The sequence below is a fragment of the Gobio gobio genome (assembly GCF_949357685.1).
Source record: "Gobio gobio genome assembly, chromosome: 3".
In the NCBI taxonomy this organism is placed as follows: Eukaryota; Metazoa; Chordata; class Actinopteri; order Cypriniformes; family Gobionidae; genus Gobio; species Gobio gobio.
Window position 1 is genome coordinate 66,766,918 of NC_137099.1, and position 15,697 is coordinate 66,782,614.

The 15,697-nt window shown below is 46.7% G+C and overlaps 1 protein-coding gene across 2 annotated transcripts in view; it reads right to left on the reverse strand.

The window, feature by feature from the left end:
• The window catches only part of LOC307123536 (adhesion G protein-coupled receptor E5-like), a 224,242-nt gene that overhangs the window by 39,039 nt on the left and 169,506 nt on the right, over positions 1-15,697 (reverse strand). The window contains exon 1 of one of the 2 annotated variants that reach the window (XM_079812092.1): positions 4,343-4,364. The exons of the other annotated variant lie outside the window; for it this stretch is intronic. Coding sequence (XP_079668218.1) covers positions 4,343-4,361 — 19 coding nt within the window. The 5' untranslated portion in view covers positions 4,362-4,364. Of the gene's footprint in view, positions 1-4,342; positions 4,365-15,697 lie in introns of those variants that run through there. 2 annotated transcript variants of the gene reach the window in all.

The window sequence follows — 15,697 nt, forward strand, 5'->3', positions numbered from 1 at the left end:
AGTGAGTGAATTCAAACACCTGATGAACACCTGCTGTTATCACCGAAGGAAAGAGATACATGAACAGAAAAAGTTGCTTTCATCAACTGAAGATAAAAGAAGACATTAAATCTCTGAAGATTTCAGCAGAGGAGGATTAAACAACTCCATAAACAGCATTACCAGCTTCACACATTACTAACCAGACTAACTTTATTTCTGTCAGACGTCTACAGAACTTATTTTGACGTTACCATTATGATGATTAGTGTTTGCTTTAGTTGGGCTCTTGAACCTTGACATAATAACATTAGTTTTTTTCTATAGTTGCTCTAACTGTGTGTTTTAACTGCATTTGTTATAGCATGCAAAGCCGAAAGAAAATGTAAACAGATGATGTTGACTATTTATTATTGGTCTGATTCACTGAGCTCCTTCATAATCTAATCTATAATGATATAGATGAAGCCAGATAATTTGAAGGACAGGAAAAAAGCTTGTGGTCAATACTTTTTGAATACCAGAGTCATTCAGACTCAAATAGACATGAAGAATCGGCATATGAATCTCAACAATGGGTGACAATCAAAAGCTTCATTCTGCAAACATCAACTTATGTCAAAGAGTTACGGTTTTAAGTCAGTTTAACATGAATCAATTACATTTGAACCAGAAACCTGATATAATTCAGTTAAATCAAGATGAATTAAAGAGAATTGTGCAAAAATCATCCATGACTCCCAGCATGCATTGCGGCATGAATAAATTATGCTGATGAATAGCCTGGTTATTTTCTTTAATTCTTCATATTTACCTTTATTTTTGGTGTTGTTTTTGTGTTGACTTTTGGTAGTGTTTTGTCATATTCAGAATTGATCTGTTCATCTTTTTTTTTTGACTGTCACCATTGTTGAGATTCATATGCGGATTCTTCATGTCTATGTGAGTCAAAATGGCACCATAGTACAAAACTTTTTATGTATTTCGTGAGTTTAAAAATCCTTCATAACTGATTCCTAATCACTACTTGATATTTTACAAACTGTCACAGTTTTGGTAAAGAAAAATAGGGGTAATATGAGATGTATATATATATATAAAAGGTTTTGTTTAGGGAATAGACAATGAATGACATGAATGAACCAAGCATTCCATTATGTTTATGTCACAACCAATAACTCCTGATCACAAGTGTTTTGCTACAACAAATGTGTCTAAGAAACACACAGTTATAGAAGCCAAAGAAAAGGGTCAAGAGCCCAACTGAAGCAAACACTAATCACCATAATGGTGACCAAACATTTTCAATTAAACATCAAAAGTTAATTTTCTATAAGAGCTTCTGTAGATGTCTGACAGAAATAAAGTAAATCTGGTTAGTAATAAGTGAAGCTGGTAATGCTGTTTGTGGAGTTGTTTAATCCTCCTCTGCTTTATTGTCTTCTTTTATTTTCAGTTGATTTCATCTAAGGCTGTGGCTGAAGTCAGTTGTACTTCTCTTTCCTTGAGTGGTTCTGCTTGTTAACAGCAGGTGCTCATCACTAATTCTCAATTATCACTTAATTAATCTCTTAATTATCTAATTAACTTCAACAATGCTTCAATTACTCTAACACTCTGTAGTGTGGACACATATAAGTGTTCATTTAAAAAACTGAAGATTTTGCTGTGGAGTTTAAAGGGTTAAAGGAATTAGATGAAAATAACGGTAAACAACTGTAAATTAATTTACGGAAAAGTACTGTAAAAAAAACAGCAGTTTACTGGTAACCAGAGCTGCCAGTAGATTACCGTAAAATCAAAGAAAAAACAGTAATATACTGTAAAACGTAACAGTCAGATTTACCAGATGAATCAAGATATTTTCACTGAAATAGTAGTGAAAGTTAATAGAAAAAAGTTGTGCAAAGTCTGTAACTGATAAGGAGAGTAAATATTAAAATGAACTGTTTCTATGTGTTGTTGCACAAGATGATATAGAAGGGATCTTTTAGTTTAATTAATTCGTTTTGTGGGTCACCATTGTGCTGGAGAGTAGAGCCTGTGCTTCAGTCCAGGATGAGCAGAGAAACACTGATGAAATGCTGCTTGTTGCTTTATTTAAAGTCAGTGACTGTGTTTGCTAATGCAGTAATGAGCTGTTGAGTAATTTATCACATACATGTGTGCTATTGCTAGCGATGAACTGTAAAAATTGAAGTTAAAGTCATTTACTTTCACTACTACACATTACGTGTTTGCAGTTTATATTAAGAAATGTTCCTTTTCAGTGGACTCAAATTAAATGCTTACAGTACAAACACTGTATGATTACTAGTTTTAAAATGAGAACTGTTTGAAGCAATCAGTTTTTCAAATGAAAAGAGTTACCTTTCATGGTATTATTACGGTAACATACTGTAATAAAGGAGAGCTGTAAATAAACAGTAGAGGGCCGTAAATTAACAGTATATTGCTGGCAACCACAGCTGCCAGTAGATTACCGTTATTTTACAGCACAATTTTTTACAGTGTGGATCGTGAGAGAATCGTGGGATTCAATCCATGATCTTCTTGCTGTGAGGAGACAGTGTTTCCCACTGAGACACTGGTGCTGCCCTTAATCACAGATATAAGACACACTTTGACTATTTCTGTCAGACGTCTACAGAAGCTCTTACTGAGAATTAACAGAGGTTTAGATGTTGATATTTATGCTTCATTTGAAGTCACCATTGTGGTGGGAAGCGTTTGCTTCAGTTGGGCTCTTGGTTCCCGTAGATGTGTCTCTCACGATCCAACGATGTGTGAATTACAGATACTAAGTTGTCTAAAGTGTCTAAAGGTGTGAGCTAAGTTTCTTTTATTTTCATGATTTCTGGACAAACACACACTGTCTGTGAGTTGCTTTGCAATTACAAATGGAAAATATGTCCACAATGAGCACATTTGAACTAGTTTTTAACCTTGAGGTTCCATGAACGTCTATATCGGACGTGCAGAACACGTCAAAAACAGACGTCATAAAAACTTTCATTCTGGCTCCTCAGTGGACGTCTTTTCAACGTACGCCTCTAGGGGCAAAGAAATTGAAAAGACGTCTTTTGGACATAACTTTGCTCAGTGGGTATACTCAAAGCCTTTGATGACAGCCTTCCTTCATCACCCTCTCTCCACCAGATAAATACACACGTGCTCTTCTACCCCTGTAACATCAGACCTGGATCTTAAACAACACCTTGATAAAAGCATAAAAGTTTATGTGCTCAGTATGTTGAGGTAGTTGCTGATGTGTTAATGTTCCTCAATTCATCAACAGTACTTATGGACAAATAAAAAAGATAACTTATGTTTAGTTACTTTATGTAGATTTATTAACATTACTGACGTTCATGTAAACAGTGTTGACAACAGTGAACTCTACATTATAGCGCACACACATCATCAGATGTCTATTTCATGCTGTGATGTGATCTGCAATACTTATCGAAAATGTTCCTGTCAGATGTTAAATAAACATTTAGTAAGCATCTTTATCTTTATGATGTATGTGGTTTATGTAAATCCACTTTAAAGACGTGTGTGTGTTACTGGTCTGGAGCTCATATATATAAAAACGTGTTTTTACAGCCCACTCACAACTGTATTGACTAAGTCCTAAACGAAGTCTAATACTGGTTGCTAATACAGTGGATTAAGTTCGGACGTGTGCCCATGCGGTCTCACACAAATCAAAAGTAGCGGAATCACGGCCAAAATGGGCCAGCATATGCCAAAACGCGGGGGGGCGCCCAGTACAAATACTGCTAAAGTAAAGACAACTTACACCTGTGGACTATAGGCTACAAACAAAACAAACCACATCAGCAGTAAATGCCTCCCAATTCCAGACTTGGCAACACTGAACCGAGCGTCGTTGAATGGGCTGTAGCAGGTGTGTGACAACTGACAGCGGACGTTCGTGAGGACATTTTAAAAAGAGAAATGGAGCAGAATTTATTTATTTATTTCTTGCTTTTTATGAGTTTTATTGGATTTTGACATGCCTCAAAGCCTGCGATGATGGGAGACCGGACCATAAGCACGTAGCTACATCTGTATTTGGTTAAATATTTAATCGTTAAGTTGCAACTATTGTTCATTTATTATGTTAAATGTAACTGTTACAATATATTTTAAACATTTATATATTTACGTCCAAGTCTTTATTTAAGTACTTATTTTATTTTATTTTTTTATTCAACTCACATCATCTCAGATGCAAATGTAGCTATACTTTTTATGACATGCCAGCCGTCGACCGATTCAGCCCCGCAAACCTGCAGACAGTGGAAATATGCGCTCATCCCAGATGAAGATGATGTCCCGCTGGCACAGGCCTTACCAGGGTTTCTATTGTGCATTACCATCCCGGTCCAGCTCCACCAGCATCTCCCGCTCAGCTCAATGAAAGTGTAGAAATGTGTTCTTCTGTTTCAGCTGTTAATTTAAATTTCTGTTGTTTCTGATGTTTATTGTAGGCCTACGAATAGTTAAAAAAACTATTAGATAAAAATAGGTAAAAAAGTACTTTAAGTAATGTATAGACCAATTTATTTTCATTTCCACATTTTAATTTACATGACAAGAAAATATATGCATGAACATATGAATTTCTACAAATTATAACTTGCATTACAAAAATAAACAGAATGTACAAAACAACCTCTCTTTTATTTAGCCTACACATTTCAAGTTAACGAAAATTAACTATAGACAGCAATTACTTGGTTTCATTTACAAATAACTTGCATAAAATAAAAAAATAATAATATAGAGAAATTGTTCTGTGCATCCCGGCCACGACTTTACATTCAGCCTTTCGAGGAGACTTTCGGTATAATGGACCGTCATCAGTGAGCGACATTAATTTATTCATTCATTCATATAAAATACTCTATTTTGCAGTTAAGTCAGCAGTTTTCGTTTATTTGCATTTTGACTTATAGTTTTGAGTGACAGATATCGTATTTGATTTAGCCTATTTTTGTCTGTGACATATTTTAGGTGTTGACAGTATGCCTATAAGAAAAAATAAATAAATGATTGCTTGGCCAACATAGCCTTTTACTTCTGTTTTCCCCAGTCTCTCTCTCTTTCTGTAGGGGACATTTAAAACAGAGATTCTGGAAACGAAATCTAAATTTAGCTGGATCGGTCGGGAATAAAATAATTTATAGCGCGTGAGCACGGAGTGGATTTGAAGCGCGAGCGGGAGGGTGCGGTGCTTAATAGTGTCACGGTTCATGAATTCACTATCTCCTTCTGGTACGTTTACGTAAGTGTGTGTGTGTAGGTGTTGGTGTGTGTGATTGGGCGCTGCGCTGATTGAGATCACCTGCGGCGGTGTTCAGCGCTTCACCTGCTGCTCATCAGCGCAGCCTATTTAATGTCTCTCTGTTTGTCATGTCATTTGTCAGAGCGTTGTTGGATGTTCCTCGTGTGTTCCCGGTTGCCTCCTGTTCTCTCCTGCTGTCATCCGTGTTCCCTGGTCATCGTGTTCCACGTTTCCTGGTCTTCGTGTTCCTCGTTCCCTGGTCTTCGTGTTCCTCGTTTCCTGGTCTTCGTGTGAGCGTCAGTACCTTCACTTCTCACCATTCCAGCATCAACACTCTTCTCTGGAGATCTGGGTTGTCCTCAGCGTCCCTGTGCTGCCAAGCGTCTCACCACCTGGACATCTCTGCACTGTTGCGATCTCTTGAACTTATGTCCAAATAAATACTTTTACTTGCATTTGAATCCGACTCTGTTTACGTTAAGGCAACGTCACAGAACGCTCTGACCAAGAAGGATGGATTCAGCAAGTTCTTCAGATTTAAATGAGTTTCTGACACACAGCGTCTCCAGGATGGATCAACAGGAGGAGAATCTGGCCGTCACGGGACGCACTGTACAGACCTTGGTGGCACAGGTGTCCGAGCTGACCCAAGCGATCAAACAACTCTCTTGTCCCGCTGTGCCCAGCCCACCGCCGCTTCCCCCCGTATCAGCAGCGCCGACCCGCCACTATGAACCACGCCTACCCAGCCCTGAGGTATATACTGGTGAGCCCAACTATTGTAGACCTTTTTTGACTAAATGTTCTATGTTTTTTGCGCTCCAACCTCAGACTTTCTGCACGGAAGAGGCAAAGGTGGCATTTGTTCTTACTCTACTCTCCGGACGGGCGGCGTTATGGGGAACGGCGGTGTGGGAGAATCGTCATCGCTGCTGTTCCTCGTTCCAGGCACTCTCAGAAGAGAGGAAGCGCGTGTTTGATTTTTCCATTCAGTTCCGCACCCTCGCCGCTGAGTGCCACTGGAACGAGGAGGCACAGTGGGATATGTTCCTGCATGGGCTGGCTGACCGCATCCAGAGAGAGATTTTTACTCTGGACCTTCCTGAAGGACTCGATGAGCTGATCGAACTGGCCTTGAGGGTGGACAGTCGCCTCAGTCGGATGGAGCAGTCATCCAGGAGGATGCGTCAACCCGTTAATGTCGAATGCCCTTAGGCCAGCAGATGGGGTGCGGTCAGTCCCACTTTCGATCCTGAGTCCATGCAGGTGGGTCGTGCTCGGCTTTCCCGGGAGGAGGAGAGAGAGAGACGGAGATCCCGGGGTCTTTGCCTCTACTGTGGCGAGGGAGGCCACTTCCGGGATAGATGTCCGGTAAAAGACCAAGCCCGGCGGTAAATCAGAGGCTACTGTCGGGCGGGATCTCCGTGGAGAAGACCTCATCCTCTACTCTCCTTCCGGTAAGACTGCTGTGGGCAGCCCAGTGTCACGTCTGCCAAGCACTACTGGACTCAGGGGCGGAAGGTAATTTCATGGACTTAACATTGGCACGCACCCTGGGTATACCCATCACTGCACTACAGGACACTATCAAGGTCAGCGCACTCAACGGTCAGGAACTTCCCGATATCACACTCACCACCAGACCTTTGACACTCATCACATCAGGCAACCACATGGAACTCATTTCATTTTTTCTTCTGGACTCACCCCTGGCTCCCGTTGTCCTCGGTCATCCTTGGCTGGTCCAGCATAACCCAAGGATTGACTGGGGACAACATTTCTGTTTCATCCTGGAGTAATAAGTGTTATGAGTCTTGTCTTGTGTCTGCCTGTTCGTCTGTGTCTCGTCCTGTTTTTCAGAAGGAGGTGGTGAATTTGTCTAACGTGCCCTCCGAGTACCTTGACCTGAAGGAGGTGTTCAGTAAGTCCCGTGCTGCTTCTCTTCCTCCGCATCGTCCCTATGACTGTGCGATAGATTAACTCCCAGGTAAGTCTCTGCCTAGAGGCAAGCTTTACTCTCTTTCTGTTCCAGAGAGGGAGGCCATGGAGAAATATATTTCTGATTCTCTAGCCTCCGAGTTCATCCGCCCTTCCTCTTCTCCAGCGGGGGCGGGGTTCTTTTTTGTGGGGAAGAAGGATGGTTCGCTGCGACCTTGCATTGATTACCGAGGGCTGAATAACATCACGGTAAAGAAAACGTATCCTTTGTCGTTGATGTCTTCAGCTTTCGAGAGGTTGCAGGGAGCATCCGTCTTCACAAAACTGGATTTACATAATGCATATCATTTGGTTCGCATCAGGAAGGGGGATGAATGGAAAACCGCTTTTAATACCCCTAGGGGGCACTTTGAATACTTGGTGATGCCGTTCGGGCTGTCCAACTCCCCTGCGGTTTTCCAGGCACTCGTCAATGACGTGTTGAGAGACATGGTCGATCAGTTCATATATGTTTACCTGGATGACATATTGATTTTTTCTTCGTCTCTCCAGGAACACGTTCAACACGTCAGACGAGTGCTTCAGAGGTTGCTAGAGAATGGGCTTTTTGTCAAGGCGGAGAAATGCGCTTTTCATGCACAGTCTGTTCCTTTCCTAGGGTACATCGTCTCATCTGAGGGAGTGCATATGGACCCTGACAAGGTTAAGGCTGTGATAGATTGGCCAAGTCCAGATTCCCGTAAGGCCCTGCAGAGGTTCCTGGGGTTCGCCAACTTCTGTCGGCGGTTAATTCGCAACTTCAGCCAACTGGCCGCGCCTCTGACTGCCTTGACATCCCCCAGAACTACGTTCAGGTGGTCGGATACAGCTGAGGCTGTATTCGCCAAACTCAAAAGCCGCTTTGTTTCGGCTCCCATCCTAGTCGCCCCTGATCCCTCACGTCAGTTCGTGGTGGAGGTCGATGCATCAGAGGTGAGGGTAGGTGCAGTTCTATCCCAACGCTCTCTTTCAGATGACAAGATGCACCCTTGCGCGTTTTTGTCCCATCGTTTGTCTCCTGCCGAATGTAATTATGACATTGGTAATAGAGAATTGTTGGCCGTCAAATTAGCGTTGGAGGAGTAGCGTCATTGGTTAGAAGGGTCAGGGGTACCTTTTATCGTTTGGACCGATCATAAGAATTTGGAGTATATTAGAACTGCTAAGAGACTCAATTCCAGGCAGGCTCGGTGGGCACTTTTTTTCGGATGTTTTGACTTTTTACTCTCGTACCGCCCCGGGTCTAAGAACATCAAACCCGTCTCTTTATCTCGTATTTTTGATCCATCCGAACGCCCGATTACTCCCGAGTGTATTTTGCCCGAGAGAATAGTGGTCTCCACACTCACATGGGAGGTCGAATCGAAGGTCAGATCGGCCTTAGAAGGGGTAACGCCTCCGCCCGGCGGCCCACCGAGTCGATTGTTTGTGCCGGAGGAGTTACGGTCCGAAGTTATTCGATGGGGTCACTGCTCCAACATAGCTTGTCATCCAGGAGTAAACCGGACTAGCGGTTTGATAAAGCAACGATTTTGGTGGCCATTAATGGCTTGTGACATCCGCAGTTTTGTTTTGGCATGCTCGGTTTGTGCCATTGGCAAGACGTCTAACCGATCCCCTGATGGGTTACTCCAGCCGCTGCCGGTGCCTTCGAGACCCTGGTCCCACATCGCGCTAGATTTTGTCACCGCCCTCCCGCCCTCTAATGGCATGACGGTTGTTTTAACCGTGGTGGACCGGTTCTCGAAGGCAGCACATTTTATTCCCTTTCCCAAATTACCCTCAGCCAAGGAGACAGCGGTGACTGTCGTAGACCACGTCTTTCGGTTACATGGCCTCCCGATGGACGTGGTCTCGGACAGGGGTTCCCAATTTGTGTCCAAATTTTGGCGCACTAAGGCTAAAGCCGATCGCCACCGGTCTAAGCCTCCCGTATACGTCGTGGGTCAAAAAGTGTGGCTTTCTACCAAGAATATTCCGCTCCGTTCCGTATCTAACAAACTTGCTCCTAAATTTATTGGCCCATTCACTGTCACCAAGATCATTAGTCCGGTGACAGTCCGCCTCAAACTTCCTCCGGCGTACAGGAGAATTCACCCTGCCTTTCATGTATCCAAATTAAAGCCTGTTTTTCATTCACATCTTAACCCGCCTGTCCCGGTTCCCCCACCGCCGCGTCTCGTAGATGGGGAACCAACGTATTCGGTTAATCGCATTCTGGACTCGAGACGGAGGCGACGCGGATTCCAGTACCTGGTGGACTGGGAAGGTTACGGTCCGGAGGAGAGAAGTTGGGTTCCTGCTAGGGACATTCTGGATCACTCCCTTATTGATGATTACAATCAACAGGTAGGTCCTCCTGGGACCGCCAGGAGGCGTTCCTAGGGGGAGGGGTACTGTCACGGTTCATGAATTCATTATCTCCTTCTGGTACGTTTACGTATGTGTGTGTGTGTAGGTGTTGGTGTGTGTGATTGGGCGCTGCGCTGATTGAGATCACCTGCGGCGGTGATCAGCGCTTCACCTGCTGCTCATCAGCGCAGCCTATTTAATGTCTCTCTGTTTGTCATGTCATTTGTCAGAGCGTTGTTGGATGTTCCTCGTGTGTTCCCGGTTGCCTCCTGTTCTCTCCTGCTGTCATCCGTGTTCCCTGGTCGTCGTGTTCCACGTTTCCTGGTCTTCGTGTTCCTCGTTCCCTGGTCTTCGTGTTCCTCGTTTCCTGGTCTTCGTGTGAGCGTCAGTACCTTCACCTCTCACCATTCCAGCATCAACACTCTTCTCTGGAGATCTGGGTTGTCCTCAGCGTCCCTGTGCTGCCAAGCGTCTCACCACCTGGACATCTCTGCACTGTTGCGATCTCTTGAACTTATGTCCAAATAAATACTTTTACTTGCATTTGAATCCGACTCTGTTTACGTTAAGGCAACGTCACAAATAGATCATATAGCGGGAGCGGGACGAAAAAACAGCCCTGCGCAGATCTAATTTGTATTTAAAGAAAGTGCAGAAATAAGAAAGATAAAAGAAAAAAAGAGCAAAAAAGGAGAGAATGGACTGATTCCTCTTCTTGAGAGAATGGTTGAGAAATAAATAACACTTATGCAAGTTAAAATTGGGAAATTATCTTGCCAGGTTGCTCTACCACGAATGCACTAAACGTATTGTTTACTTCAAGTTCAAGCAGTTGCGCCAGGCTACACTTGAGTTACTGACCGCTACCGTCTTTCACTGGGGAATTTGGGAAACCCGCGCCGCAAGAAATCTGATCGAGTGCTGCGGGAATGCGGACCAGTCAAATCCTGTAATCACCAGTGTGCTATGAATTCTGGGATAGGGTAGGCTGCGAAGTTGTGGTAAGGTTCCAGCTGCTGTACCCTTCCTTTGCCTGAGAAAAGGAGGGCGCATTTTGAGTCGCTTTCGACTTGCGGCAGCCTTCGTCGCGCTGCTGTGACGCAATCGCACTTCAAATGCGGCCTTCAGAGGTGCAGCTTTCACATTGGGACACCCTTCGTAGTGCCGCTGTGACGCAATCGCACTTCAAATGCGGCCTTCAGAGGGTGCAGCCTTCACATTGGGACAGCCTTCGTAGTGCCGCTATGACGCAATCACACTTCAAATGCGGCCTTCGAAGTGCGCGCCGTTCACTTTGGGACACAGCTATAGTCGGGCCAGGAATAATGAGTGGCCAAGATAATTCGAGCCGTATAAGGAATGTGCTTATGACTTATACAATATTCTTTTGGAGCCTTAAGGGGTTAAATCTGTTTACACAGCAAGAAGCCCAGCTTGTAAAGCCGGAACATCTAAATTATAGAATTTGATAAAAGTGGACGGGGAGGCCCAGCCTGCCGCCGCACAGATATCATTCAGAGAAATGCCAGTAGAACAAGCCCACGAAGAGGCCATGCCTCTAGTAGAATGGGCTTTAACGCCTAAGGGGCAGCTGAGATCTTTAGACTCATAGGCCAATGAGATAGCATCCACTATCCAACGTGACAAGGTCTGCTTTGTAACCGCGCACCCTCGGATGCGGCCGCCAAAGCACACAAAGAGCTGTTCAGTTTGCCTGTAAGCAGCGGAACGCTCTATGTATATCCTCAGCGCTCTGACAGGACAGAGCAAATTAGCATCTTCTTCATCTAACGGTGATGAAAGTGCTGGGAGTGAAATGACCTGTGCTCTGAACGGAGTTGAAAGCATTTTAGGTACATATCCATGTCTTGGTTTGAGGATGACTTTGGAGTCGTTTGGCCCAAATTCCAGACACGAGGCGCTCACAGAGAGCACGTGCAGATCACCCACTCGCTTAACTGACGCGATCGCCAGCAGAAAAGCGGTCTTTAGTGACAGGAGCTTTAAGCTCACCGAATGCAAAGGCTCAAATGCAGAGCTCTTCATGGCATCCAGGACCGTGGACAGGTCCCATATAGGGACTGAAGGGGGGCGAGGTGGGTGAAGCCTTCTAGCCCCTTTAAGGAAGCGAACAATAAGATCGTTCTTTCCCAGTGACAGTCCGTTCACTTGAATGTGATACGCTGCTATAGCAGCCACATAAACTTTGAGCGTGGAGGGGGAACGACCCGCGTCCAGAAGCTCTTGTAAAAATGTAAGCACTTCTGACACTTCACAATCATGTGGGGTCAGACTTCGCGCTTTACACCAGTCCGAAAAGACTGACCATTTGCCTGAATAGAGCCGCCTGGTCGCGGGGGCTCTAGCTTCAGTAATAGTATTCAATACATTTTCAGAGAGGTTCTCATGTACCCGTTGATGGGCCAGACATGAAGCGCCCATAGATCGAAACAGGGATGCCAGATCTGCCGTTCCGCCTGCATGAGGAGGTCTCTCCTCAGCGGGATCGGCCACGGAGCTGCATCTGCCATCTGACTCAGTAGTGAGAACCAAGGTTGATTTCTCCAAAGCGGGGCTATTAAAAGCACAGTGCATTCGCTCTCCCTGATCCTCTCTATGACCTGAGGTAACATTGAGATTGGGGGGAAAGCATAAAGAGGAAGGTTGGGCCATTCGTGGGCCAACGCATCCTTGTGCTTGGAGAAATATATTCGGCATTGAGCATTGTCTTGTGAGGCGAAAAGATCCACTTTTGCCTCTCCGAACCTGCCCCAAATTGTCTGAATTGTATGTGGGTGAAGAGACCACTCTGCAGGGGACACTTTGCCCCTGGACAGCATGTCCGGACCCAGATTCAGAATGCCTGGCACGTGAGTCGCTCTCAGCGAGCTCAGATTGTGCTCTGCTCATATTAGGACTTCTTCCACCATTGAGTGCAGATCGATAGATTTCAGACCGCCTTGGCGATTTATATAGGCTACCACCGACCTGCTGTCCGTTCGGACCAGGACATGGTGGTGCTTTATGTACGGAAGGAAAGCTCTTAGCGATAGCGTGACCGCTTTAATCTCTAGACAGTTTATGTGAAGGCTCCTCTCCGAGTCTGACCAGAGACCGGAGACTGGCCTGCCCTCGTGAAGGGCTCCCCAACCTAGGTTGGATGCATCTGTCGAGATAACTTTCCACTTCGTAACAGTACCCAAACTCACGCCTGTCTTGTACCAGATGGGATTTTTCCAAGGAGCCAGAGCCAACACACAGCTGTGGTCTACCTTGATTTGCAATCGGCCCGAGAGCCATGCGTGAGCTGGAACGCGGCCATTCAGCCAGTGCTGTAGGGGGTGCATGTGTAACAGACCTAGTCTGAGAACTGGCGCCGCTGAGGCCATGAGACCCAGCATCCTCTGAAAGTGTTTGAGAGGAATGCGTGCACCGGACCTGAGGGGAACCGCTCGGTTCTGAACAGAGAGCGCGCGCTGTGACGTCAGTCACGCGCTCATCTGCAGTGAGTCCAATACTGTTCCCATAAACGAAACTTTCTGTGTGGGAGACAATGAACTCTTTGCTCTTCTGAGTCCCAAGCATTGTAAATGGTTGAGAAGCCAAGATCTGTGGTTTATTAACTGTATCTCTGACTGAGCTATTATGAGCCAGTCGTCGAGATAGTTGAGAATTTTAATTCCCCGAAGCCTCAGCGGGGTTAGCGCCGCTTCCATGCACTTCGTAAACGTGCGGGGAGCCAGAGATAGACCAAAAGGTAGCACCTTGTATTGGTATACTTTCCCCTCGAAGGCGAATCTCAATGGCCTGTGATGAGGGGCTATTTGTATGTGGAAATAGGTATCCTCTAGATCCACAGTGAAAAACCAATCTCCCGGGCGAATGTGCGCGAGGATTTGTTTCGTTCTCAACATTCTGAACGGGCGCTTCATAAGGGCTTTGTTCAGATGTCTGAGATCTAGGATGGGTCTGAGACCACTGTCCTTTTTTGGTACAAGGAAGTAACGACTGTAAAAGCCTGACTGGCTCTGTGTGCAGGGGGTCGGGGGGCATAGAATATTGGTGCTTGTGTACAGGCGAGCACGTTTGAGTACGGGCTCGTTGACTGTCAAAATAATGTTTCCAGCCACCTGAGTGCATGGGGCTGGGGAACATGGGGGAGTGCTTGAGTGTAGGGGTACATGCTTTAATGCTGGCACACTGCCTACAGAGAAAAAGCTCTTTTTGTGACTCATATGGGTCGCCGTGAAAACGCCGTTTGTACACACGAGCGCGCTTGCTTGCGGGCTCGTTGGCTGTAAATGTGGTGTTCCCAGCCACCTTGAAGGGAGCTGGGGAACGTTTTAGAAGAGAGCGAGGTGGTACACCGGCCGAAGCGGGCACTATCCACCTTCTCTTTATACCTCTGGCTAGGACGGCTTCGGAGGCTCAGGTTCCGACACATTGCTGGGTCGGGGACCTCGACGCTCCGGCAGTCTGCTGTGGCTCACAGAGCTTTAGCGTGACGGCTAGCGGAGGAGCTGGATCGCTTAGGCAGGAAACGTCGCATTGCCTGCGAAGCCTTCTGTGCTTCAGTGAAGCGCTCTGTGAACCCAACCACGACAGGACCAAATAATCCTGAAGGCGACATGGGCGCGTCCAGGAAAGCGGTCTTGTCCGCGTCCTTCATTTCAGTCAGGTTGAGCCACAAATGGCGCTCCAACACCGTCAAGCTGGCCATACATCTGCCAATCGCCTGAGCGTTGGCCTTGGTGGCGCGCAGGGCCAAGTCAGTGGCGCCGCGCAGATCCTTCAGAGCCTCGTTGTCAGGGACAGACTCATCCAGGGAACGGAGGAGTTTGGCCTGGAAGACCTGAAGCACCGCCATCGAGTGTAGCGCTGACGCCGCCTGGCCGGCGGAGGCGAATGCTCGACCGGCGAGGCTGGACGTAGTGCGGCAGGCCTTGGAAGGGTGCACAGCCTTTGACTGCCATCCTCTGGCGGAGGGCGGGCAAAGGTGTGCAGCGACGCCTCCCTGGAGGGGAGGAAGGGCTTGGTATCCTTTTTTCTGAGCGGCATTGACCACCGAGATCGCTGGAGAAAAAGAGGATTTGGTGCGAGAAGAAAATGGCGCCTTCCACGACTTTGATAGTTCCTCGTGGACTTCTTGGAAGAAGGGAGCGGGCCTTTGAGCGGTCGGTTGACGGCGGTTCACGAAAAACCACTCATCCAGTTGGCTTCTCGTGGGCTCCTCGGGTTGAGACCAGTCAATGCCGAGGTCGTCCACGGCCTTCGTGAGCAGACGCATAAGCTCAGCGTCGACTGAGGTTATGGCGCCGCTGGCCGTCCGCGTCGAAGTGGCGTGCTCCGAGGCGGCATCTGACCACCCGCTTTCGGATGCAGCAAGGGAAAGGCTGTCATCCTCTTCCTCCTCCGGTCCGCCGAAGGAAACAGTAGCAGCCGCCATGCGAGGGGAGCTGTGCTGTTCCTCGACGAACAATACGGGGGATGGCGAGGCACGCGGGGACATGCCCGGCGTGTGCTCGTCAGAGCGCTCCGGGGGCCTCTGGTCGCGACGTTTTTTCTTCCATGGCTCGAGAGGCTGAGAGCAAAGGACGGGATTCGAGTCGAAACTGGCGAGCCGAGCCCGAAGGGTCTGCAGCGTCAGTTCGTCGCACTCCGGGCAGCCGCCCTGGTTGAGTGCAGTCTGCGTGTGGTCTCGTCCGAGACATGACACGCAGATGATGTGCCGATCCTCGTCCGCGATAAAACCTCTGCACGAGGCGCAGGAACAAGACATTTGGAACAACGTCTCAGCTCTTTTTGAATGTGTAAAACACAGAAGGTATTAAAAAGGATATGTGCCGGATGGCGCAGCTGGAAGGCAGGCTGAAGGCGGAGAATCCAATGTCCTCAGGCTGCAGAGTTCCGCTGGGTGCGTGTCGACGGCAGGCTTCGATCCGGAGCTCAGCGATAGCAGTCGCTGAAGAAGAATTAATCTGACTAACCTTTGCGAGACAGGGTCTTACCCTTGGCTATGCAAATTCTGTTGCCCCTTGTGGCGGGAATTTAGAAGGACCTGATTGGTCCGTCCCGCCCCGCGGTCTCGCTATA